The sequence below is a fragment of the Mesocricetus auratus genome, unplaced genomic scaffold (genome assembly GCF_017639785.1).
Source record: "Mesocricetus auratus isolate SY011 unplaced genomic scaffold, BCM_Maur_2.0 Super-Scaffold_100037, whole genome shotgun sequence".
NCBI classification, from domain to species: domain Eukaryota; kingdom Metazoa; phylum Chordata; class Mammalia; order Rodentia; family Cricetidae; genus Mesocricetus; species Mesocricetus auratus.
The window spans coordinates 710666-738436 of NW_024429215.1; the positions used below are offsets into that span (position 1 = coordinate 710666).

A 27771-nucleotide genomic window follows, 5' to 3' on the forward strand; every position below is an offset into this window, starting at 1 on the left:
ATGGTCCTGGATATTCAAGCACAAAGTTCAAAAATTTCTGCTCTAGCCTTCAACTTACCCATGTTACGGGAATCCCCTATAACCCACAAGAACAGGGTATTGTAGAATGGGCTAATCAAACCATTAAAAAAACACACTTCACATATTAAAAGGCACCATCCTCCCTCACAGCCAAAACTCCCCTCGAATACAGCTTCGTCATGCACTGTTCGTGCTTAACTTCCTAAATTTTAACCAAAACCGGCGCTCAGCTGCAGAGTGGTTCTGGTACAATTCCACCTCATCTACTCATGCCATGGTACAATGGAAAGATCCCCTAACTGGGACCTGGCATGGTCCAGACCCCGTCCTTATCTGGGGCCAAGGGTCAGCCTGCACCTTTGACAGTCAGACATTCCCAGATGGCTACCAGAAAGACTCATAAAACAAATAGACTCCAAACCACCTAACCACAAATCCAGAAGGGAGTCTAACTCCTCCCCCGAGCAACATTTTCCTCCACAGATGCTGCTAAAGATGAAGACAACCAGAAGGCCTGCCGACTGCCCTCCTAACCACCTACCCCTCCCTCTCCTCCTTGCTTTGCTCTCCATTCTCCCCGCATCCCCCCCCATCAAGATACACCTCACCTCCCCTGGAATTATACTTGGGTGGTCCTCTCAGAGAAAGGAGAGCCAATCTGCACCACTGGACTGGTTCTGGTCCAATATCACCATCTGGCGACTGATGACATTAGCCTGGAAAACTTCCAGGCTATTCAAGAAGGTTCCTCCCCACTGGGACTCATCCCACGCGCCTGAACACAAATCATTCTTGGGCATTGGGGTGCACACCTAACTGCAGAGGACTTCCCTCAACTCCTGAGAGCCTGGAGAGTATGTCTGCATGCATAGGGGTTCGACACCCAAAATTCCCCTTCTCCAACAAAAGGTGTCCTGGGTTGCCATTGATGGATATCCCCTCCCAAGCCGCGGATGAAAGTCTCCCACAATAAAAAAATATGGGGTCAGACCTCTACTTCCCCAAGCCCAATCTGATCTTTCTAAATAAAAGAAAAAAGGAGGAAGGTGTTGGGAGCCAGTCTCAGATTGCTGCCTAGGACATACAGAACTTCTGGCCACAGGACCAAGCGAATTAGAACAGTTATACAGCCAGTTCCTAGAAACCTTAGGGTTGCCCTTAACAAGGAACAAACCTCCCCTATCATGCTCAACCCCAGAGGCTAAACATAACCTTTAGGCTAGCCACAAGGCACAGTTACCAAGGCAGCTCCTCCTGCACTGTTAGCACCCTGCCAGACATCCTCCTTCTGTGGTCTTCTAACATCCCGCCTTCCTTGCAGCTACATGCCAACTACCCCCAAAACCCACCCCCTCCAAATCTGCTTCACCAACTACATAGTTAGCCCAGCAAAAAATAAAATAGCCCCTTGATTGGAATCCTGTCTTGTGGTCTTTTCTCTCCCGCCTCCTGCTCCACTATTTTCATTCCTCACAGGTCTCTGCTGTTCGTTCGGTCCCAGCTGGACTGGGACACCTATCTACTATCCTGGTCTGCAATTCTAACAAATCTGTGTTCATCTCCATTTATTTTGCTTGGGACTCCCTGAGGTTAGCCAGAGTCATCTATGAGACTGTGGATTTGGAGCTGTGTGTTGGGTCCTGCTGGGCTCAGCAGAGGACTGCAGCTAAAGGCAGAGATTCTCCTCCTACAATCCATCCATAGACAGCATTTTAGAGGTTAAGGGTGGGGCCCTGTGAGCCTTTCCCTTTCCTAGACTGACTGTGTTCTAGTGTGAGGTCAGTGCAGGTCAGTACCGTTGCTGTTGGTTACTGATCAACATCTGTACGGAGTGTAGAGAATGGCATGTCTGAGCCCGTCCTCCTCTTTCCCTTCTTATTCCCTTTCCTTGTCCTCCTCAGTGTTCCCAAGTTTTAGGGCTGGGACCACATATTTTACTTATTTTCTGCATCTGGAACAGCCAAGAGTCTCTTCACTTACCACTGCATTAAAACCTTTTCCTATATTTAATATAAAAGCACCTTCAGCATTAGTCACAAAAGAACTTGATTGAGTCAGTAAAATAACAATCAGCCCTGGGCTGTTAGCAATGGGCTGACGCCTGACTTCTGGAGACACCGATTTCTTTTCAGAATCCAGTTTCCTGAAATGTCTCTCCCCAAGACACAATTGCAGTATTTGGTTTTGTCTTGTCATGTTTGCGTTGGGGGTGGGATGCTGGCATCTGTATTTAGCCTGGTATCGTTTGTTGTAATCATGCAGCCCAGGAGGCTGCCTGCTTTTTATCTGACTGTTTCAGAGCTCATTGTGGGGAACGAACGTCCTCCCGGATGCAGCTCTGGTCTAGGCTGCAGCAAGCGTGTGTGAGTCTGTGCAGAGCAGGTCCAGGGCAGCCTGACAGCTGGAGCTGTGGAGAAGGCAGCCAGGAGATGCAGGGGGAGGGAGGGTTCCGTGGGGCGGGGACATTCCAGCGGAAATAGCGGATGGGAAGATGTGGCCAACTGGCTAGCAGTAGGTGAAGAGCGGGTACTGGGCGGGTTTAGAGGAGTGATGTAGCGGAAGGTGGGACGCAAGTGGCTGCAGGGAAATTGGGGCGGAGCCTCCGTCAGCGGTGCTGTTTGCCCTTTGCCTGTCATTGTTCGGAATTCTGCTTGGTGGGGAGCCAAGCGCTGCAGACCCGGGTGCGGGGGACACGGCGGGCGCCGCGGGGACCTGGAGACTCCGGAGCCGCAGTGTCCGCGCGGGGCGGCCTGGGAAAGTCAGCGTCAGCAGCAGCGCAGTGGCGGGAACCGCAGCCCGGCGGCCCTGGCCCAGGTTAGAGGAGCCGCGGGCTGGGAACCCGGGAGGGAGGGGACCGGAGTGCGAGCGGTTTCTCTGCTCTTCATCGGGAAGATGGCTCCCAAATTCTGTTGTAGGTGCCTTTACCTTGGTGTGTTTTAGATCCTATGGAATAAGCCGTTTTTTTTTTTTTAGTTGATCTTCTGATTGCCAAAATATTCTAGTAAAAATAATCGAATAGAATATTTGAATGTATCTGTTGAAATTTGCAAGCATCATTCTCTTGGCAGTGGGGGAAACGAAAAGGCTCTTGAAATTTACAATCATCCATACTAATTTTCTTGTTATACACTCTCCTATTCAAGAGACTAGCATATTTACCTAGAGACTTGGATTCGCAGAGAGATTTTAGATTATACTCATGAAAGGAACGCCTGAAAATTTCATTGAGTTCCACACTATTCTTGTAAACATTAACTTTTAAAAGTATGCTTTTATCCACCATTAATTGCCCATCTCGGACATATATATGCACTGTGTGCTGTAAATACAGCATTCTTTAAAGTGTCTTTTCGAGGCCTGGTGGCACAGGCCTTTAATCCCAACACTCAGAAGACTTAGGCAGGTGGATCACAGTCAGTTGAAGGCTGCAGAGTTCATGGTGACTTCAAGGACAGTCAGTACTACACAGAAAAACCCTGTTTGACAGGAACAGAGAATGTAGTGTAGAATGATATTGGAAAGAATCTTTTGAATAATTACGATAACTGATCTATATCAGAAAATGTCTACAATAGTCTTTTGTCTCCTTGATCCAAGAAAAACCCTCTGTCCATGGACACATGAGCAAACTGCTATTTTTGTTTCTGGTGTTTGAGATCTGAATTCACAGTGTTGCTCTGTCTGGAGCAGACCATGTTGACCAGGTTGGACTGGTAAACACAGAGTTCCTCCCAGCTCTTTCTCCCAAGTGGGAGGATTTTGTCTTTCTCCCAAGTGGGAGGATTTTGGTGTGATCAGGGACTTGTCCCAGGAGGAGTGGCAATGCCTGGACCCTGCCCTGAGGGCTTTGTGCTGGGACTGGATGTTGCAGAATTGCAGCCGTCTGGTTTCTGTGTCTGTGAATTGTTTGCTTGCTCCTCCTCAGTATTTCTTGACAAACTAATCTGAAAGTGTGTGAGCTTTGTGCAAATGAGTTTCACATCACACAGAATAAAGCTAAATCCTCAAAGGAAAAAAGAAAATTTTCATGAGATGTTCTCTCTTCTTCGTGTGTGTCCCTTTGGGAGGTGTAACAGAACATCATTATTGGTCCTCGATTAATTCAGAACGTCACCAGTGTATAATATTCTCTTCCCAATCATTCGTACTGAATGATTTCTGCCCCTGAGTTTTGACTGAGCTGTGATTGGAATTGGGATTCAGGAGATGCTAACTAAAAATGCTTTCTTAAATACTGCTAGTATTCTGACACTGCAGGACAACTTAGGAATCATTTGTATAATCCTGTATTTAGTGTTCTCTTCATTTACTGAGCACAGCACTGTGTGAGAAATCCAGGGGCTTCCTGCACAATCTCTTTCTCATGTTCAGGGCTCACTAATCACCCAGACCTGCTCACCTGTGCAGCAGAACAAAGGGGCCTGGAAAGAGAGAGGAGACTGTGGCTAAGGATGCAGGTGTGGGGGAGGGGTTGGTGAAGGAGAGGAAGGGGTCAGGTGATGTGGAAGTGGAACAGGAAATCAGTTTGGTTACATCCTGTATCACTAGAAATAGCAGTCTAGACTTCCACTGAGAAAAACCTCAGGATTATCCTAATGTGGGCATGAGAACACTTTCTTCAGAACAATTGATAATGGAGTCAATAAAATTTTATTTGACCATGCATGTGAGCGATGCTGTCGTAATTCATTCATATTACTATGTTTTCATACCATTATTGAAGCATTTTCATCTATTTGACTTTAATATATTATTTTTATTTATTTTGTTTTGTTTTTCAAGACAGGGTTTCTCTGTGGCTTTGGAGGCTGTCCTGGAACTCACTCTGTAGACCAGGCTGGTCTCGAGCTTACAGAGATCCGCATGCCTCTGCCTCCCAAGTGCTGGGATTAAAGGCATGCGCCACCAATGCCTGGCTGACTTTAATGTATTATAAAAATGAGTAAATATTAATACTTTAGGTTTCTTGTTTTCAGATTTTGGGGCTTTTGGTATTCTAGTATGTTTTCTACCTTTAGTGGTTTTGTCTCCATTCCTGAAAATAATGGCATCAGGGTTTTGATAAGAATCAGGAAGTATATTTACAGCCTGCCACTCCATCTATCCTGGCTCCTGTTGTTTGTTGGAAATTCAGATAGATATTGAGAATGCAGTAAGGACTTGTGCTGACTTAGGAAGCAGTGGTTGTAGGCTCTCCTCCAGGATCCATACCTTTGCTAGCCCTGGGGAAACTGACTAGCTTTCCAGTAACAGGCATATTCTCCATCTTGTTGAGAGGGTCTTCATCCAGTTGGAAGCTGTTGGTCACTGCCACGGTATGTGTGCCACTCTTGCATCCTTAAGGATATGATACAGTGTAGATCATTGTTGTGGTTCATTGGTGTCATGGCTGGGTGTGACTGTTGGCTGGCTTCCTCCTTTAGGAGGTTGTGTGATGCCTTCTTGTGCCAGGAAAGCTAGGAAACAGGCACTTGAGGTCAGTTCCATTTCGAGTCATTCAGGATTTGTATCTGAAATGTGTGGCTTCTTCCACATTAGGGATCAACTTCTGCCTATGGGAGGCAACCATGGGAAACAGCAATACCCTGTAATGTTTGGAAGTCTCTTGGACAACTGTGACCAACAAGTTCAAAACAGGCTCTTTACACCTGGTGTTGGTTGTATGAGAAGCATCATCAGCCCAGTTGGGAAATGTTCATGTACATTCCAAATGTATATGCTTACAAAGACTTGTATGTATTATAGGCATTTTTTGGTGGATGGATAATTGTCAAGGAATAGATGGACTCATTATGAATTTTCCAGACATCTTTACTGTTATTTTACTCTCCTTGTTCTGTGTTTGTATTTGTCCATTCTCCATAATTAAATCCTCAACACTGTTTTTTTCTATTTCCCCTTCTGATCGTTTGCTTTCTACTATTCCTTTCTCTGTCACTCCCCCATATCCCACAGTGGTCTCCTTCCCCTATTCTGAATCCTACACTCACTCCACTTTTTGTACTGACATCTGAAGATCTGGAGGTGGGAACTTCCTATTAGAAAAAAAAACATACGTTGTCTGTCTTTCTGGGTTACCTCACTCAATATGATCTTTTCCAAGTCCATCAATTTACCTGAAAAGCTCATGGTCTCAATGTATTTACAACTGAATAATATTCCATTGTGTATGTCTACAATGTCAGTTGAAGGACATTTAGGTTGTTTCCATTGTGTAACTATTGTTAGAAGAGCAGCAATGAATGTAGCATGAATTCTAATTCCTAATAAAAACTTGGAGACAGATATTAGGAGATGAAAACTGAGAGATCAGAGAAGCAGAGTGGCCAGCCATTAGAAAGTTCTTACCTCTGCTAATGCTTAGACCAAAGGGGCCATCCTGTCCTCAGCCTGCTCCTCTAGACTGCACTGCTCCCCAGTCTGCTTCAGACTGACTGCTCAAGCTCCTGTCTCCTTCCTGTTTATAATCCCCTCTCTACCCAGCCATATCACTCCCGTCTCTGCCTCCCTAGTGCTTGGATTAAAGGCTTGTGATCCCATGTGCTAGGATCACTTTTCTGTGAGCTCTGTTTCTGTTTTAGGCTGGATCAATTTCATGTAGCCAACGGTGGCCTTGAAATAACTGGAATCTGTCTGCCTCTGTCTCCCAAGTGCCAGGGTTAAAGATGGGAGCCACCACTGCCTGGCCTCTATGGCTAGCTAGTGTGGCTAGGTCTGTGCTCTGATCCTCAAGCAAGCTTCCTTTTTACATCATAAACAAAATATCATGGCCAGGCAGTGGTGGCACACACCTTTTCCCAGCAGTCCGGCGACTGAAGCAGGTGGATCTTTAAGAGTTCAAGGCCAGCGTGGTCTACAGAGCTAGTTCCAGGGCAGCTAGGGCTACACAGAGAAACCCTGTCTCAAGAAAAAAAAAATCACCAGTTATGAACATGAGTGAGCAAGTGTCTGTGGGGTAAGATGTCAAGTCCTTTGAGCCTATACTGGGTCATGTGCTGAATTCATTTAACATGAGATTTTGTTTATTTAATTGAGCATTCTGTTTTGATTTTCAGTGTGGCTAGTTTTCTGTTCTGTTTTGGTTTGTTTTTTTTCCATGGCATTTTTATTTCCTGTGAGTTTGTTTTTATGTTGTTGCTGGTTGGATTATTGCTAGTGTTCTTTCTTTTTGAGAAACAGTGGTTTGCTGTCTTGCTCATGGATGATTATTTTCCAGTTCTCCTGTATTTATCTACTCTTCACATGAAGCTTATTATTTCTCATGTTCTCATGGAAGATTCCTCTGACTCTCCTGTGTATGTTTTGCCTCTAATTTATTATGTGCAGTGCTGCTTTATTGAAATCAGTTGTGTTGTTGGTGACTAGCTGGTCTCCATCAATTTTAAGAGAGTTGTGTTCTTGATGGTGATTTTTCTCTTCAAGCTTCAAATGTCTTTCCGTGCTCTCCTGTCCTTGGGGTCATTGACCAGACACCTGGTCATATTCTTTTTCCTGGGTCTTTTCATGTGGTTTCAGCATTACTTGTGCATTCTGACCCTTTATTTTATAGGGAAGAGAGCCATGTCTTCCTTAGTCCTGAAAGAGGAAATCAAAGAAGAGGAACAAGAAGAAATAGCTATTTCTCCAGCAAATACATCACAGGTCAGTGGTCCTTTCCGCTCTCTATCTAAATATATTCTACTTTCATAGATTAAAAGCCTTTAATTTTCTGCTTCTGATTTAAAATATTATTATGAAGAATTCTGCAAACAGACAAGCAATAAAATACCTCACTGCAATTAACCAGACCCAAAGACTATACAACTCAATGTTACTTTATACAGGTAGAGTTGACACAGGGCACAGAAGCTCTGGAGCCTCATGTGGGGTTTTATATTTCACAGTCGAATATATTTTAATTTGCTTATCCACCACTGAACCCCAGAAGCCTTTGCCAGAATTAGAACTAGAAAAGCACTTTGCTTTATATCATTTTCCATAACTGGTGTTCAATTACCTGCATTAAGTCCCTGATAATTTCACCTTCCTATTCTCTTCTCTCCAAGTTATATTGTACTCATACATACATGGTATATATGAAAGATTCTACATATATAGTATCTTTTTTCTAAACAGTGTATGACCGCACTCAATATTACCCGTTTTAGATCCACGCATTTTCCTGCAAATTTTTGTTTCATTGTTCGCTTTAGCTGAATGGTACTTCATATTATACAGTTTTCATTTTACATTCATCTGTTGATAGATAATCAGATTGACTCCAGTAATTTTCCTTTGCTAATAAAACAGCAGTACACATAGTATATAAATATCTCTGTAGTAGGGGGTTCCGTTCCCTAGGTATATGGCCAGGAGTGAAAAAAATGGGTCAACTGTTAGTTCTTACTTCCATTTTGTTTTCAATCATCTCCAAACAGATTCCCACAAAGGCTGTGTTAATTTGCACCCTCTCTTCCATCAGCAGTGAATAGGGCTTCCTATCCCTGCATGTGCCATCGAGCACTTACTGCCAGGTCCATTGATCACAGCTGTTCTGTCTGGGATGAGGCAGTATTTCCAAGTTGTAACTGTTGTTATTTTGTTTACATTAGAAGGCACGGGATGGAACACAAACCAAGAGATACCTTAACCGTAGAGTTATTAAAGGGCAGGGAGTGCGAGAGGGGGAGAAGAGAGAGAGAGATAAGGGAGAGAGGTAAGAGAAGAGTGAAGGAACCTGAGAGAGGGGAAGGGGGAGAGGAGAGAGAGAGGAAGAGAGAGAGAGAGAGAGAGAGAGAGAGAGAGGAGGCTTACAGTGAGAGAGTAAGTGGGCGTGGTCTGTCCTTTAAAGGGAGGGATCCTTTACACCTGTGTGCAGACTAGTTCTCATGGAACTCTGGGCTGGCCAGAGAACTGCCTGAGTGCATTCTGCCAGGTAACCGGGGCAGGCCAGTATGATGTCTGAACCTTTCAGTAACACAAATTAATAAAAGACCCAGAGACTGATATTGATGTTCAAACTTCAAGCTGAATATCAGGGAAGCAAAGTGGCTGGCCACTAGCTTCTTACCTCTACCTCAGGCTGAATGGGCTGATCCCATCTGCTCGAGCTCTCACCAAGCCTCAGACCAGAACCTCTCCTCAGCGTGACTGAAGAATGAATACCTCCTAGTGACTTTTTGTTCCTGTCTTTTATACCTCTCTAGTGCTAGGGTTAAAGGTGTGAGCTATAATGCTCTTTTAGGCTGATCCAGTCTTGTGTAGATCTGGGTGGCCTTGGACTCATGGAGATCCGTCTACTTCTTAATCCTGAGTCCTAGGATTAAAGTTGTGTATCATCACTTCCCAACCTCTACAACTTGTGGCTGACTTTGCTTTTCTGAATCCTCAGTCAAGCTTTAATAAATCATAAATAATATATCACCATACCAAGTACTTTTACTTTGTGTTTCCATGGTGGCCTTTTTTGGACTCCTGAGATCTTTGTAATGTTTATTGGTCATTTGCAGTTTTATTTTCTATGTATTTAATTAATTTTTGGTAAATTATTGTTTATGATCTACAAAAAGCCACTGGACATCAAAATGCAAAGCCAACCACACTAGTTAGCTATAGAAACTGGGCAGTGGTGGCAGACATTTTTAATTCCAGGACTCAGGAGACAGAGGCAGATGGATCTCTGTGAGTTCAAGGCCACCCAGGGCTACAGGAGAATGTATCAGTCTAAAAAGACAAACAGCTCACACAGAGGTGATCTCAGCACTTGGGATCCCATGCCTTTAATCCCAGTATTTAAGAAGCTCAGGGCAGTCTCAAAGGGCAGTCTAGGATTCTGAGATTCGGAGGCAGTCTGCATTACACTCTGAGGATTCGGGGAGACAGGATCACCCATTTCAGTCTGAAGTACAGTGCTAGTGGCTGGCTGCTTTGCTTCTCTCATCTTCAGCTTGAACCCTAATATCTCTCTTTGGGTTTTTATTTTTTTGTGTTTCAGTAAAGTGTTGCTATGACCCTTATTCAGAATTTCACTGGTACAGATTCTCTTAGCTATACCTTAGACATTTTTTGATGTATCATTTGGAGTTCCCTCAATTTTTTATATGCTTTGGGAGTGAAGTGAAATATTCTTTGGAACTTCTGAAATTGTTATTTGTCTCTGTATGACTTAGGCATATTCTTTGGAAAATTTTGAGTTATATCAAATGTGGCTGATGCCAATTTTTCTATCTGTTGGTAGTGACCAAAATATTCTCATAAAATTAATTCCATTGGCTACTTATATGACAATGTTAAAATTTACAGTATGCAGAACTGTTATAATCCTTGCTACTGTGGGAAAAACTAAAATGCTTGTCTATAAAATCAGTCATATATTCTGTTTCCCATACCTACCTCTTTGCTATGTAATGGTGTGGCATTTTATCTAGAGTTTAAACATCAAATCTAAGCCTGTTACAATACAGTCATGTAAGGCCCAAGTAAAAACAGGATAGATATATGTTAGTGTTTTAGCATGATCTACAGGTACAGCATTTAAAGCACATTTTCTCATCATGAATTTTCCTTCTGAGACATGTACACTGTGATCCTGTGGGACATAAACACAGCATCCATAGCAGATAGATAAATTGTCCAGACCTTAAATGTACTTCTAGTTTTCTGTATACTACTTGTAAGACTATTGTTTCATCCTGCTTTCACAGAGGAAAATGTAAAATGCATTCATGATAAAATGTGACTGCACTGGAAATCATATTTTTGAGTAACTGTCTTCGCTCGTATATATTCCATTTCCATATACCTAGGAAAGCACTTCCAGGTAGCTCTTGGTCAAACCATACATTTTTTTTTATTTCAGGGTGTGTTGACATTTGGGGATGTGTCTGTGGACTTCACACCGGAGGAGTGGCAATGCCTGGACTCTGCTCAGAGGGCTTTGTGCATTGATGTGCTGTTGGAGAATTATAAGAACCTGATCTATGTGGGTGAGGATGTTTTACTTGTAGAATTCATAACCTATCTTCTGTTTGTTCTGATAGCATAGGATATAAAATCTGTTAAGCTGTGCTGAAAAAAAAAAAGCAAGAGTCAAGGCATAGGGAAGAACATTGTCGTGCTATTTAGTTTTCTCTTTCCATTTTCCATTTCAGAGTTCATTTTAGTTCCAACATTTTAATGAGAGCATTCAGGTTCCAGCCTCAGTGCTCTCTCAGGGTCCAGGCTAGGGACTATGAAGTAAGTGGGTCAGGAAATTCCAAAAGGAGTCTGGGGGTGAGAGGGAAATAAACGGGCTCACACACTCGTCCTCTCGTGGATCTTTATTCTTCAAAGATGGAGGCGTCCCAAAAAGGCTCTCTCTCAAGAGCTCTCCTTAAGATTTCTCTTTAAAAGCTCTTTAAAACTCTCTAAAATTCTTTCTAAAATGTCTCCAAAAGTTCCTTCTTCTAAATGTTCTCCTGAGGTCTCTTTTTATCCCACAAGGCTTCTAGTTTTTATACCCATAGGGACTTGTAACAACTCTCTGACAATAGGGCATGTATCTTTCTCAGCCAGGAAAGCAGGTAAGATCTCGAGAAAAGGGACTGGAGAGATGGCTCAGAGATTAGGAGCACTGGCAGCTTTTCCAGAGGTCCTGAGCTCAATTCTCAGCAACCACATGGTGGCTCACAGCCATCTGTAAATGAGATCTGGTGCCCTCTTCTGACCTGCAGGCACACATGCAGGCATAACACTGCATACATAATGAATGAATGAATGAATGAATGAATGAATGAATCTTCAAAATAAATTCTTTAAAAAAAAGATCTTGAGAAAAACAGGTGCCTCACGTCTGTCCCCTGGACATGTCTTGTAAAGCATCCTGGCAAACTTATGCTATATCAAAGGGAAAACTAAGGCTGTATAGTGTGAGATCCAGAGGCTGCAGCTCTTACACCCTGGTGAGAACTAATTTCCTTTCTCTGGGGCCTATTCAAGAATACAAAGCACCCAGGATATATTCTACATACAGCCAAATTCATAGTAACACATATTCTGGAGTTGATGCCTAGACTATTAATTGCTACTTCTGTAATAAATGATAAAGGCTTTCAACATCTCAACCTTTTTCAGTTTATTAAAAAAGAGTATGTAGATAACTGAGTGGGTAGAGCATGAGAATCTTAATCTCAGGGTCATGGATTCAGGCCACACATTGGACACCATTTTGTAGTCAGAAGTTTCTGTTCCTCCTGGTCCCACCACCCTTCAGGCCCAAATAAACACACAGAGACTTAAGTAAAAACTGTCTGGCCAGTGGATCAGGCTTCTTGTTGGCTAGTTCTCTCTTAATAGATTCTCTCCTTGGGCAGTGTATACTGTGGATAAATATAAGTCTGAAGATGACTTTAGAATAATTGATTAATACATTGCTGGGGTTATTTGGGATAAATCCCATTACGGAAAAGGGGAGTGCTATGTCTTCACAAGGGTTCTACAGAGATGACAGTGACTATTCAAAAGGCAGGTTTCCCCAAGGGTTTGCCAGTGGGGTTTCCTCCATCGGAAATGATGATCTCCCTGGGTCAGCCTATGGTTTTGTCAAGTGAAATCTCATTGTTTAATCCCTGAGGCCTGGAACAATTCCCCATATTTCATTCAATAAATGCAGTGTATAAATTTGTCTCTGTGCACTGCATGTGGCAGACCCTATGCATTTGAGGACTGGAATAAAAAAATGAAAGTAAAAACATTAGTATTCCTATAATTCCCAAATTGGTAAGAAGGTTTCCTAAGGAGCTATTACTAACAGAATTTTTAACTGAATTAACAAAGTAATTAACTACATCCTCTGTGGAGGAAAGCTGGAGCCTGGAATGGCCAATGGTATTGATCTGAGAATGTAAAGTACCCAAGTCTATGCCTGGCTGGGAACTATTCTAAACACCTCTCAAGTGAGCCTGTACCTGATCCCATGACATTTCTGAGCCATGATGTTGTTAAATGTGTCTAAAAGCTGTAATTTTGAGTTATCAAAAGAGGAATGTTAGTTTAATCTATTAATTTTTGATCAATTGTATTAAATTATTTAATCTTTATATTGGTGAAGCATTGTTAGATAAAGAGTTTACCTAAGTTAAATTTGGAATCAAGGCAATAATAAACTATTTAGCTATGAGAGGGCATTAACAACTGTCTCGAAAAATTCATAGCAAAATTTTCACCGAAGCAATTATCAGAGATACATAAGGATAATGTCTGATAGCATATATATTACAGGATCAGGTTGGAATCTATGCAACTAGCAATAGAACATTTTCTAAAGTCAGTTCAGCCCCTGGACTGTAGAGTTCAATATAGCAAATAGAAAGGGGGGGTGGTAAGTGACATAGAAGGCCCTCATGGTTGCTCCCTATTCATATGGGGTGAAGTTGAGAGTCCTGAAGGCTGGAACACAGTGGAAACCCAGGAAGAGCAGACTGTGAGGCATGCAGGCAGCTTTGGATCAGTCTTTGTCCCAAGAATGCAATAGGGTCCCTCTGGAGTGACAGTTGGAGATAAGGGCACGGGGCTGTAGCAAGGCTGTGGTCAGAGGAAGAGCAATCTGTAACACTTTAAATGATTACAAATGGTGGAATAAATATATATTAATGACAGAACATGAAGTTAGGAAATTTTCTCTTCAGGGCATGCACATTTGAAAATTTTAAGTGCTCAGATTTTGCAGAAGAGAGAAGAGCAATTCAGGCCAGGGAGAGGGGGAAACTTCCTCCTCCCCCCAATAGGCAGGGGGGAAACAAACTTTAGATGAGTAGTACTTATCTGAGTTTATTATGACCTGTGATGATGGAGGATCCAAGTTGATCTCTTGAGGCTTATTACCTTTCTTAAGGGGCAAAAAATGTTAGATATATCAGGTTATTATCATTTGTAGTATGTATGTTATTAAAGAGGCAAGGAGTTTGAAAACCAAAAATAATTTTGGTTAGAAGAAGTAATATTCCCTTTCCTGTTCAGAAGGCTATATGTATATAAGTTAAACAGATGTCTCTGTTAAATTCAGAAGAATTTTTAAGTTTTACATTTAAAAAATGTTCAAAAGGAATATAAAAATACTACGCTTGTGGCTAAACAGTAAATCTAGTTGTACCTTTATAGGGGCAATGATTATAGATATTAAATTTAGATTCGGATATTGTCTTTGGACAAGACTAACTTGGAGAATTGACCCTGTCCTTTAAACAGATAAAGGAAGACAACCGACTCCAAAGTATATATAATTAAAATAGAACCCTGGCAGAAACTAGAACAAGGCATAGTTCTCCTTACCAGGAGAAGTTAAAACATCTTAAATGGCAAGGAGCTTTGTAGGCTTCAACGGATGCTGTAACGATACGCGACACACAATTACTGAAAGTAAAGCTAAGTATTTAATGTAGAAATACTCACAAGATACCAAACAAGTAACCCAGACGATACAAGCCGTTTCCTCTGCCGAGCCGGAAGCTGAACTCCAGGAAAAGAGACCGAGACTTCCTGTGTGCTGTCTTTTATACCTTCCTCCGTAACGCCCCCTAGCCATGCCCAAAAGTGGGCCTGGCTAGTGACGTAGTTCCGCCTACGTACATATACGTCTTTACGTCCAGCCGTATACGTCTTTAGTCCTGCCTAAAGTGGGTGTGGTTAGCGGTGTGGTAAACTGCCCTTTTATTACCTCATCTGTATGCGCCTCTAATAAGTCACATGTTTAATGGCGGCATCAGACTTCCTCCTACAGAGCTTAAGTAAGGAATTATTTATATCAATAACAATATGTTTATAAATATGGTTTTTAATATGTATATAGAACATAAGAGAATATATTCAAAGATTCATTGAATATATTTGAATAATATTTATAAGATCAGTCAGTAATCTGTGTTTTTTAATTAATAGATTATAGATTAAGTAAAATTTTAATTAATAAATTGTATAGTTTGTAGTTGAAGTAAATTTATTTATTTATTTTTATTTATTTATTTTTTGGCTTTTCGAGACAGGGTTTCTCTGTATTGTTTTGGAGGCTGTCCTGGAACTCACTCTGTAAACCATGCTGGCCTCGAACTCACAGAGATCCACCTGCCTCTGCCTCCCAAGTGCTGGGATTAAAGGCATGCGCCACCAATACCTGATGAAGTAAATTTATTTTTAAGTTTATTTTTTATAAATTAATTATATATTTATATAACACACATGTCACATTATATAAATATATATTTATGCATGTATAGAATAAAAATACAATAATTAACAAAATTATCCAAAAGTTATTCAGACAATTAATCATTAGGCTTGTATTTCTTAATTATCTTTAGTAGTTTATGATTTAAAGCTATTGTTAACAGTTCATAAGTTAGCTATCTTATTAACTTGGAACTTTATGCTTTTTTGTTTTTTTTTGTTTTTTGTTTTTTGTTTTTTTTTCGAGACAGGGTTTCTCTGTGGCTTTGGAGGCTGCCCTGGAACTCACTTTGTAGACCAGGCTGGCCTCGAACGGAACTTTATGTTTTATCTCTGTTAAATTTAGCCTAAAAAATAATGATCAAGTTATCTTAATATGGAAACAAAAGCTCTTAAACAGAAATACAATATATATATTGAGACTCTTAACCAGAAATGAGAAGACTCTGAATTAGAAATATAAAATATAAGGAGATTGGTAATTACCAATCTTTTGAAATGCATCATAAACAATCAGGAAATTAAAAAGACCAAAACAGCTGCTTTATGGGTAAAGGAAGAAAAGTATTTTAAATTGTTATGGAGATTCTAGGGTAACAGAGAGGTCATGTGAAGTCAGACATGTAATAGGAAGGCAAAGAAACCGATGAAGAAATAGGTCCTTAGTGTTAGGATGAGAGATATTTTTTTATAGTTAAGTGGAATCTGTACAGTTCGGACTTTAGACAAAAGGGAGCAGCACTTTTAGGAGCCCTCTGGCAGCCCAGAACAGAAGGCCTGAGGGGGATGGGCCGAGACATAGACAGCCAGGTGGGAGAGTGCAGATAATTAGACACAGAGAGCAGGGGTGAACCTAGAAACCCTGTAGAATTTTTGCAAACCCTAGAGAAAGGGTACTGTCTCCATGACTTTGACCAGGTCAACAGAAGAAGATTTGTTGGCTGTTGTAAGAATCATTTGAGATTTTTTTCTTTGTTTGTTTTTTAAAGACCTATCTGCTGGGCTGGAGAGATGGCTTAAAGGTTAAGAGCACTGGCTGCTCTTCCAAAGGTCCCGAGCTCAATTCCCAGCACCCACATGGTGGCTCACAACCACCTATAATGAGATCTGGTATCCAGACATACATGCAGGCAGAATACTGTATACATAATAAATAAGTAAATTTTAAAAAAACAATGTTTAAAAAAAAGATTTATGTGCTTATTATGTATACAGTGTTCTGTCTGCAACATGTTCCTGCAGGTCAGAAGAGGGAGCCAGATCTCAGTACAGATGGTTGTGAGCCACAAAGTGGTGCCTGGCAATGGAACTCAGGACCTCCGGAAGAGCAGCAAGTGCTCTTAACCTCAGAGCCATCTCTCCAGCCCCTCAGCTGAGCTTTTAAAGCAGCTGGAAAAGTCTGTTTAAGCAGCTCAACCTTATGCTAACAGCTTGTTAGTGAAACTTACTCTATTATTTAAATGAGGAGCAGCAGGAGCACCAAGCAGCCAGGCAGGTCAGAGATTTAAGGCAGAATTTAACTCTTTAGCTCTGGTCAGCAAGGAAAGCCATCTGGAACAGGCAGGGATCCGAAATGGGGGACCATGGCAAACATTGTTGATGTTTTTAGGTGGCCTTGTTGAATGATTAGGTAGACATAACATGGAACACCAATTAGGATTGTCAAATATTGCTGCTCCTCTGTTAGACCATGAGTGAAATAGCAGCTCTGTCCCTACAAGAGTGAGCACAGAAACTCTAATAACTGATTCCTTCTCTTGAGCCATTACTCTTAACAATTGACTGTTGCATTGTAGATTTTGTTTGACCTTTACTAAGAAGGAAAATTATATAAAAAGAGCACTTAAAGAGGGCTGAGGGGAAAAAGTTAGTCATCCTTAACAAAGCATTTAAGTCAGTAAAATCAGAAGCATTTGATCAGTGGGGGCTGTCTGAGAAGCAGCCAATTAGGAAGTGTCTCTGGGAAACTTCCAGAAGGGACCTTTTGAGGTGCCTTGGAAGAGGGTTAAGGGAAATTTTGCTTTTACTCGACTCCCCAACCCCCCAAACAAAAACATCCTGGCAAACAAGTCTCAACATGGATGTGACTTGCAGTTCATGGTGTTATCTGGTTAAAGGGGGTTTCTCAGTGCTATATCAAAGAGGAAAACTTACTGCTGACCCCAGCCCAATGAGAACAAATTTCCTTTCTCCTGGACCTATTTGAAAATACAAATCACCTAGTATATATTCTACATACAGCAAATATTCTGGAGGTGACACCTAGAATATTAATTTTTGCTACTGCTATAATAAGTGCTAAAGGCTCTTAACAAGATTTACCCATGAACTCAGTAGCATATAATATTTCTACTCATATCTTAAAGCTCCATATCTGTTATTACACCTGACATGGTGTTAATTGTGAGGGAAATTCAAGACAAACACACGGAAACTACGAAATATACTGTAAAACTTGACAGGAAATATCAGCCAGGAAATCTTGCCTAAATTCCTCGCTTTGTTTTTAATGTACCAAGCACAGTACTGTGTTAGACTTCTGTATTCTTTCTAAAATGGGCATTATTGTATGCAAGGTAATTGTGATCACCTGTCTGGGAAGAATAAGATTGCCCATGATCGCCCTGCCTCAAATGATCTAGAGCCTCTGATATCTGGAAGAGTACTCTCTTTACATCCATTACTCTTGAAGAATCTAATGTGTTTTTCTAGAGAGAAATATAAACCCTTTGATGATTTTAAGTAAGATTTTACTCTTTTAAAGGAATTGTGTCTTGTGAGCAGTACTCTTCATTGCCTATCATTAGTAAATATAAATACTGTGACCTGTGATTGGATGAAACTTCTCTTCCTCAATTTAAAATAAGACATAATTAAAGATACAGACACATATTCTATGTAAATCACTCAGTGAGCTCTATCCTGCAGATAATTCACAGCCATCAATTATTTTTTCATCTTTTTCCAGTTAGAGATTATTGAGAAAGATGGGATATGTGTTATAACTCACTGACCTTTGAGGGCTGCCACGCTGTGTTTGTGAGAATCCATACAGTTACAGTAAATGAAAAATGTCCATTACTGTGAGCTGTAATCTAACTAGTTCCATGTTCACTTACATTAAATGACAACTTAGGGAGACAGTCATTTATCACATGTTTTGTTTTTTTATTGGAACAAACCCTATTAATCTGAAATATTCTCATTTTCAGAGAAGTATTGCAAGTATCATCCTGTACATATCCATGTGAAGACTGAAAATGAATCTTGTCAGTGTGATGAGCTTGGCAAAGTGCTTCATGACCCCTCCACATGTGCACTTCATAGAACAAGTGAATCTACAGAAAACTCTAATAACTACACATGCAGTAGTCACAGGGATGCCTTTGTTGACTCATCAAACCCAGACAGATATGAAAGCATGGGTACCGGAGAAGAACCTTGCCAGTCTCAAGACTGTGAAACATCTATAACTTTGTGTTCCAACATTACTCAAGATCAGAGAGTCTACACTTCAGAGAAAGAGCAGAGGCAGGAAGAACATAATGACTCTTTAAGCTCTGCACACCGTGTTGTGCAACAACCAGTCAACATTGGAGAGGCACCACACCAATGTAGGGTATGCAGGAAATGTTTCAGGACTGCCTCATGCCTCACTGAACATCAAAAGATTCATACTGGAATTACACCCTACAAAGGCAACATTTGTGAAAAATCCTTTAACCAGTGTTCAGGTCCGAAAATACATCAAAATGTTTTGTCTTGGGAGAAAACTTACAAATGTATGGAATGTGACAAGTCCTTTACCCAGAGCTTACAACTTAAAGCACATCAGAGAAGTCATACCAGAGAGAGACCATTCGGTCAGGAATGTGACAAGTCCTTTACACATGACTCACAATTTAGAAGTCGTCAGATAGGTCCTACTGGAGAGAGACCTTGCAGTCAGGAAAATGACAATTCCTTTACCAGTTGCTCAGATCTTAGAAGACATGAGAGAATTCCACCTGGAGAGAGACCTTGCAGTCAGGAATGTGACAAATCCTTTACCAGTTGCTCAGATCTTAGAAGACATGAGAGAGTTCCTACTGGAGAGAGACCTTGCAGTCAGGAGTGTGACAAATCCTTTACACATGACTCACAACTTAGAAGTCGTCAGATAGTTCCTACTGGAGAGAGACCTTGCGATCAGGAAAATGACAATTCCTTTACCAGTTGCTCAAATCTTAGAAGACATGAGAGAGTGCCTACTGGAGAGAGACCTTGCAGTCAGGAATGTGACAAGTCCTTTACACATGACTCACAACTTAGAAGTCATCAGAGAGTTCCTACTGGAGAGAGACCTTGCGATCAGGAAAATGACAATTCCTTTACCAGTTGCTCAGATCTTATAAGACATGAGAGAGTTCCTACTGGAGAGAGACCTTGCAGTCAAGGAAATGACAAATCCTTTACACATGACTCACAACTTAGAAGTCGTCAGATAGTTCCTACTGGAGAGAGACCTTGCAGTCAGGAAAATGACAATTCCTTTACCAGTTGCTCAGATCTTAGAAGACATGAGAGAGTTCCTACTGGAAAGAGACCTTGCAGTCAAGGAAATGACAAATCCTTTACAGATGACTCACAACTTAGAAGTCATCAGAGAGTTCCTACTGGAGAGAGACCTTGCGATCAGGAAAATGCCAAATCCTTTACCAGTTGTTCAGATCTTAGAAGACATGAGAGAGTTCCTACTGGAGAGAGACCTTGCAGTCAGGAGTGTGACAAATCCTTTACACATGACTCACAACTTAGAAGTCATCAGAGAGTTCCTACTGGAAAGAGACCTTGCAGTCAGGAGTGTGAAAAATCCTTTATACATGACTCACAACTTAGAAGTCGTCAGATAGTTCCTACTGGAGAGAGACCTTGCAGTCAGGAAAATGACAATTCCTTTACCAGTTGCTCAGATCTTAGAAGACATGAGAGAGTTCCTACTGGAAAGAGACCTTGCAGTCAAGGAAATGACAAATCCTTTACAGATGACTCACAACTTAGAAGTCATCAGAGAGTTCCTACTGGAGAGAGACCTTGCGATCAGGAAAATGACAATTCCTTTACCAGTTGCTCAGATCTTAGAAGACATGAGAGAGTTCCTACTGGAAAGAGACCTTGCAGTCAGGAATGTGACAAGTCCTTTACACATAACTCACAACCTAGAAGTCATCAGAGAGTTCCTACTGGAAAGAGACCTTGCAGTCAGGAAAATGCCAAATCCTTTACCAGTTGCTCAGATCTTATAAGACATGAGAGAGTTCCTACTGGAGAGAGACCTTGCAGTCAGGAGTGTGACAAATCCTTTACACATGACTCACAACTTAGAAGTCGTCAGATAGTTCCTACTGGAGAGAGACCTTGCGATCAGGAAAATGACAATTCCTTTACCAGTTGCTCAGATCTTAGAAGACATGAGAGAGTTCCTACTGGAAAGAGACCTTGCAGTCAGGAATGTGACAAGTCCTTTACACATAACTCACAACCTAGAAGTCATCAGAGAGTTCCTACTGGAGAGAGACCTTGCAGTCAGGAAAATGCCAAATCCTTTACCAGCTGCTCAGATCTTAGAAGACATGAGAGAGTTCCTACTGGAGAGAGACCTTGCAGTCAGGAGTGTGACAAATCCTTTACAGATGACTCACAACTTAGAAGTCATCAGAGAGTTCCTACTGGAGAGAGACCTTGCAGTCAGGGAAATGACAAATCCTTTACAGATGACTCACAACTTAGAAGTCATCAGAGAGTTCCTACTGGAGAGAGACCTTGCAGTCAGGAAAATGACAATTCCTTTACCAGTTGCTCAGATCTTAGAAGACAAGAGAGAGTTCCTACTGGAAAGAGACCTTGCAGTCAAGGAAATGACAAATCCTTTACAGATGACTCACAACTTAGAAGTCATCAGAGAGTTCCTACTGGAAAGAGACCTTGCAGTCTGGAAAATGGCAAATCCTTTACCAGTTGCTCAGATCTTAGAAGACCTGAGAGAGTTCCTACTGGAAAGAGACCTTGCAGTCAGGGAAATGACAAATCCTTTACACATGACTCACAACTTAGAAGTCGTCAGATAGTTCCTACTGGAGAGAGACCTTGCAGTCAGGAAAATGACAATTCCTTTACCAGTTGCTCAGATCTTAGAAGACATGAGAGAGTTCCTACTGGAAAGAGACCTTGCAGTCAAGGAAATGACAATTCCTTTACAGATGACTCACAACTTAGAAGTCATCAGAGAGTTCCTACTGGAAAGAGACCTTGCAGTCAGGGAAATGACAAATCCTTTACACATGACTCACAACTTAGAAGTCGTCAGATAGTTTCTACTGGAGAGAGACCTTGCAGTCAGGAAAATGACAATTCCTTTACCAGTTGCTCAGATCTTAGAAGACAAGAGAGAGTTCCTACTGGAAAGAGACCTTGCAGTCAAGGAAATGACAAATCCTTTACAGATGACTCACAACTTAGAAGTCATCAGAGAGTTCCTACTGGAAAGAGACCTTGCAGTCTGGAAAATGGCAAATCCTTTACCAGTTGCTCAGATCTTAGAAGACCTGAGAGAGTTCCTACTGGAGAGAGACCTTGCAGTCAGGAAAATGACAAATCCTTTACACATGACTCACAACTTAGAAGTCATCAGAGAGTTCCTACTGGAGAGAGACCTTACAAATGTAAGGAATGTGACAAATCCTTTACCCGGGAGACACACCTTAGAACACATCAGAGGGTTCATACTGGCGAGAAACCTTATAAATGTATGCAATGTGACAAATCCTTTACCTGGAACTCACAACTTAGAAGCCATCAGAGTGCTCACACTGAGGAAAAACACTACAAATGTATGGAATGTGACAAGTCCTTTACACATGACTCACAACTTAGAAGTCATCAGAGAGTTCATACTGGAGAGACACGTTACAGTTGTCAGGAATGTGACAAATCCTTTACCAGTTGCTCAGATCTTATCAGACATGAGAGAATTCATACTGGAGAGAGACCTTACAAATGTATGGAATGTGATAAATCCTTTACGCGGGACACACATCTTAGGACACATCAGAGGGTTCATACCGGGGAGAAACCTTACAAATGCATTAAATGTGACAAATCCTTTACCTGGAACTCACAACTTAAAAGACATCGGAGTGTTCATACTGAGGAGAACCCTTACAACTCTGTGGAACGTGGCAAGTCCTTTACCCAAGACACACAACTTAAAACACATCAGAGACTTCATACTAGAGAGAGACCTTACAGTTGTCAGGAATGTGACAAATCCTTTACCAGCTGCTCAGATCTTAAAAGACATGAGAGAGTTCATACTGGAGAGAGACCTTACAAATGTATGGAATGTGACAAGTCCTTTACCCGGGACACACACCTTAGAACACATCAGAGGGTTCATACTGGGGAGAAACCTTACAAATGTATGGAATGTGACAAATCCTTTACCTGGAATGCACAATTTAGAAGACATCAGCGTGTTCACACTGGGGGGAAACCTTACAACTCTGTGGAATGTGACAAGTCCTTTACAAAGGACTCGAATCTTAGAACACGTCAGAGAGTTCGTACTGGAAAGAAACCTTACAGTTGTCAGGAATGTGATAAATCCTTTGTCTGTTGCTCAGATCTGAAAAGACATGAGAGAGTTCATACTGGAGAGAGACCTTACAAATGTAAGGAATGTGGCAAATCCTTTACCAGGGACACACATCTTAGAACACATCAGAGGGTTCATACTGGGGAGAAACCTTACAAATGTATGGAATGTGACAAGTCCTTTACCTGGAACTCACAATTTAGAAGCCATCAGAATGTTCACAATGGGGGAAAACCTTACAAATGTATGAAATGTGAGAAGTCCTTTACCAAGCTGTCACTTCTCATAATACATCAGAGAGTTCATACTGGAAAGAGACCTTGCAGTTATAAGGAATCAGACAAAGTTTTTACCAGTTGCTCAGATCTTAGAGGACATCAGAGAGTTCATATTAGGGAGAAACCTTACAAAGATTCACTATTTGACAAACCCTTTTCCCGGAACACAAATCTTAGAACATATGAGAGAGTTCATACTAAAGAGAGACTTAGCAGTAGTAAGGAATGTGACAAATCCTTTAGTAGGTTCAAAAATCTTAGAACATATCAGAAAATTCATACTGGAAATAAAATTTCCAAATGCAAAGACTGATGTGTCCTATATCCACATTACATGTCTTAGGAGACATTAGGAAATTCATACTAGAGAGAAAAACACCATTGTAAATTATGTGACATAGCATTTTATTGTATTCTCTGCTTACAAAGTACAACAGTATATACAATAGGAAGATAAAGATAAGAAACTTGTAGAAACCTTTAATGAAGTTTAAATCTTAGAAAATATCACATAGTTTGGGCCAGATTACAATTCTCCCCATGTTACTGTGGTAAAATCCCACTTCTTTTACTGTGTGTGTGCTTTGTCTGCTTGTCTTGCTGGCACGATATACAGGTATGGTGCAGGCAGAGGCCAGAATGGTCATCAGATGCCCTAAAGCTGTAATTACAGATAATTGTGAGCTGCTGGGTGTGTGTTGGGAATCGAACCCCTGTCCTCTGAAAGAACACCCCAAGGATCTTAAACACTAAGTGATATCTCCAGCCCCTGGGAACAGCTGTCATAAAAACATTTATCTTGTTAAACATCCAAAAATTCATAACTGTGTCAGGCATGATGGTGCCTTCAATTCTTCACTCAGAAGACAGGAATAGTAGGATCTCTAAGTGTGAGGCCATCCTCATCAACATAGTAAGTTCCATGACACATATGATTACATGAACCCTGTCTCTAAAAAAGAAAAAAATCATGAGGACAAAATGTAATGACATAAAAATGTTAACAGGCCTTAGTTTTGTCTCTAATTTTGCTGTGAATCACAAAATTCATCTTCTGATCAAGCTTATCTTTATAATTCATTTCTGGCTGGTCATTGAAAGTTCCATCACCGGAATGCATTCGATTTAACAAATCCTTTACCTAATTCTAAATTGTATGCCTTAACAACAACAAAATTAACGGGTGGCCCTGCCCGGGTTAGATCGACCAGGAAGAGGAAGACAAGCACTGCATTGAGACTTTGTGCACTATACCGTGTATCATGGGAGCTTGCACGCAGTAGATGTCGGCTCTTTAACCGATAAAGTGGAGAAGATGCGGAACAACTTAAAACAGGTGCCAGGCTCTGTTGAGCCATGAAGGAGGATGCCACACCTAGTGTATGGGATGAACTCCAGCAGGTGTCTGTCTGACAAAGAGAAAAGCATCCGTCTGGGAGAGTCCACTCCCCAGCAGCAGGGAAGTCCCTTACGAGAAACGTTACCTTACAGCTGGGACTCAGCCCTTCAAAAAACCTTTTCAAGACAAAACCAAAACTATGCTGTGGAGATCTCGCAGATTGTTGAAATAAGCATTGAGAAAGACCAATGACTCGAATGCCACCCAGGAACAAAGCTTCCTCAAAGAGTCTCCTACTCTCAACACCCCCCATGGGGAGGGAAGGAGAAGCATTCCCTTTCCATAAAAGAGCCAGAGTTCATTGAATACTGAGAGGAAGTTTGGTAGAACGTGAAGCAGCCTTAGAGGAGACAGGCACTGTGGAGTCCTTTGGTCGGGAGCCCTCTCTGAGGCAGAGGCTCCAGGACACTGTGGGTTTGTGTTTCCCTGTGAGACCTTACAGCAAGCAGTCAAAACCTCTCTTTCCAATAAAAGAAAATTTCACCTCTCTGAATTAATTCTGGAGAAATGCACTTTTCCTGCTGCCTCAGGAGGGCCATTGGATTAAACAGCATACAACTCCTGTGAGCCCACATCCAACATTTTTTGACACATTTGATCCGTCACTGGTGCTTCCAGAAGATTAAGATGGGCCCTGAGAGAGAAGATGTCTTAGTATTGAAGAAGTGGTGAATCCTGCTCCCAATGCCACAAATGCACACATTTGAAGCTGCTGCATAGGTCAATCCATTGTACGAACTGGGACCAAAGTTGGCCCCCTGGGATGATGGAAATAAGTGGTGATGGTTCTTCAGTACCACAAAGGAATTGTGACTCAACCACCCTGTCCCTGCAGTCATGGAGACAGAAGCAGCACCCGGTGTCCTGGTAACTCCCCTTGCATGTTAGCTGACAGGGAGCTTGGGAAGTTCATAAGCAGATCAGTTTCGTTCTGTGCCTTGTGCCGGGTTTGCTTCAGATCACAGGGCATCCCTGTTACTGGGGTGTGATGCACCAATAGGAAGCAGAAATCATTCTACAAGGGAGACCCGAAGGCACGTTTTTGTTCAGGGACTCTGCTCAGGAGGACTTCCTCCTCTCTGGGAGCTTCAGCGGCATCAACAGATCCCTGCATGCCTAACTCGAACAGTGGAACCACAACTTAAGCTTTGATGCCCTGACCCTTGTGAGTTTCACTCCTCGACTGTCACTGGGCTTCTGGAACATTATAAAGACCCATCTGTTGCATGTTTTTTTTTTTAAAGCATTGCTTATGATATCACTGAATAAGACTTTTCTCTTCAGCCTGCAGTGTTCCTGCCCTGCAGTGATCTGCAGGGCACTATGTATGAGGGGATTGGTGGAATCCCTCTGCCATCAGTCTTACAGGATTTTTTTAAAGAGTAGCACTATAAACAGAAAGTTGGGGTTTGCTGGTTAGAGAGAGAACCAATCAAGGCAAAGTAACCTCTGTCCCCTAGTTGCTCTCTTGTGTATCAGACAGTACAGTCACAGGAAGCACAGAGTCGGCTTCCAGGGTTTTTCATCTACAATGTGAACTTAGTCCTTAGCCTCTAACCAGTGGGATCTTGTATTACCCAGACAAAGATGCCACTTGCAGGTGTCCATGGCTTGCAGGTGTCCATGGCTGTGAAAACACAGCTAGTTGGTGAGCGGTTGGCTTTTAATGGCTGTGATGACTGAGTGAGAAAACTCTGGAGCATTTGTTATGAAGAATTCTATTTCTTACTAAAGGACAAATTCAACAGTGTTACTCATGTTTGAAATTAGTTTTTCTAAGAATTTTTCTGTAACCTCCCAAAAGCATTGATGTTTGCACTTAACTATAAAGCAAGCTTAGAAAGAGCAAGACACATGAGTAAACAAAAGGCCGTTTTCCTTTGAGAGAAAAAATGCATTTTTTTTTTGGCCACAGGGCATTGTGAAGTGTTCATGTGTTGTTATGGTCAGTGTCCTTTTGTCCCCAGAGAAAAAGACCTTCAGGTAAAACAAGGTCTCTAAGATAGTTTTTCCAAGGTCAGAGTTAAAGGTTAGTCTTGTTTCTGGCATGAGCACTGTGACTTCAGACAGCCTTGCAGTTCAAGATTCGAGGGGGACTTTTTCTCAGTTGACACATGCAGTTCCCACATTGTTTCATTAGAGTTGGATCTTTTCCTGTGCTCTTGAGCTTGCGAACCTGGAGGGAAATGAGACTAGAAGATGCCCAGACACACCTCATGAGAGTGACTCCACTGGTTGCTGATGTCAAGTTATATTAAACTACAGTTAATCACTTGGATGGCAGTATTTATCTCTTTGTTGTCAGCTCATAGCCGAATTGCTTAAGTACAATTTATAGCTTTTTAGTGCAGTTAACTCTTTGCAGAAAACCCAAATACAGAAGGTACTATATACCCATGATGTCTGTAAATAGCATCACTTGGCATGTTTTTGTGACTTAGTAGAGTATGCAGTACAAAGTGAGCAATTGTCAGTGTTGCTTCTCAGTGTTGGATTGAATTCTAAGACATTTGCACTACAGTAGCCAAGTCCAGTCTCGTGGTCTGTCACTGTGTCTCTGTGCCCGCTAGTGAGCACTGTTGGGTTCCACACCAGCTGCTGCAATGGCTATTTTATATCCCTCTGTCTATCACCAGGGCTACTAAGGAAAAAAAGGCTGTGTTTGTATGCAACACTAATACTTTGACTGCCAATGTCTCTTTCTGCTTGCTGTGTCTTGTTCTGCCTGCTCTTTCGTGCTAATAAAGTGTGTTTAGTGTTATTGAAAAAAATCATGAAAGTGTAGTTGGACTTTCTCTTCAACTTCCAGCTCCTCCCCAATTCAAATGACATGGAGACTTATTAATTATAAAAGCTTGGCCTTCACCTTAAGCTTATTCCCAACTTGACCTTATAACTTCAATTATCCTGTTTCTACTAATCTACTTTCTACCCATGTGGCCTTTTTCCTTCATAATGACTTGCTTTGTGGCTCAATGGCTTCTACCAGGTACGGAGACTCATTTCCAGCTTCTCTTCCTCCCAAGAAGTCCCACCTATTCTCTTCTGCCTAGCTATTGACCATTCAGCTCTTTATTAAAGCAATTGGAAGGTGCCATTCACACAGTGCTGTCAAATATTCCACAATGGACAATGTGTTCTAAAGAAAAATTCTCATCTTTTGCTTGCCTTCAAAGTAAAGCTTGTAGTGAGCCAGAAGGTGGCAACATGGTCATGATCACACAGAGTTTAGATATACCCAAAGGCAAAGGGTGTGGCCATGC

The 27771-nt window shown here is 41.6% G+C and overlaps 1 protein-coding gene and 1 pseudogene across 1 annotated transcript; both read left to right on the top strand.

The window, feature by feature from the left end:
- Positions 1–26784, top strand: LOC101828420 (zinc finger protein 729-like). Its single transcript, XM_040733818.1, has 5 exons — positions 1–96; positions 2565–2835; positions 7571–7662; positions 10859–10985; positions 18411–26784. The coding sequence occupies exons 1-5, from the start codon at positions 1–3 to the stop codon at positions 23420–23422; spliced, it is 5598 nt and encodes a 1865-aa protein (XP_040589752.1). The 3' UTR covers positions 23423–26784.
- Positions 23749–27282, top strand: LOC106020765 (annotated as a pseudogene).
- Positions 27283–27771: the final 489 nt, after the last annotated feature.

Coding starts and splice junctions, on each gene's coding strand:
- LOC101828420 (XM_040733818.1), top strand. CDS start 1: ATGGTCCTGGATATTCAAGCACAAAGTTCAAAAATTTCTGCTCTAGCC. Junction 7,663..10,858: donor CTCCAGCAAATACATCACAG/GTCAGTGGTCCT, acceptor TTTTTATTTCAG/GGTGTGTTGACATTTGGGGA. Junction 10,986..18,410: donor TAAGAACCTGATCTATGTGG/GTGAGGATGTTT, acceptor TCTCATTTTCAG/AGAAGTATTGCAAGTATCAT.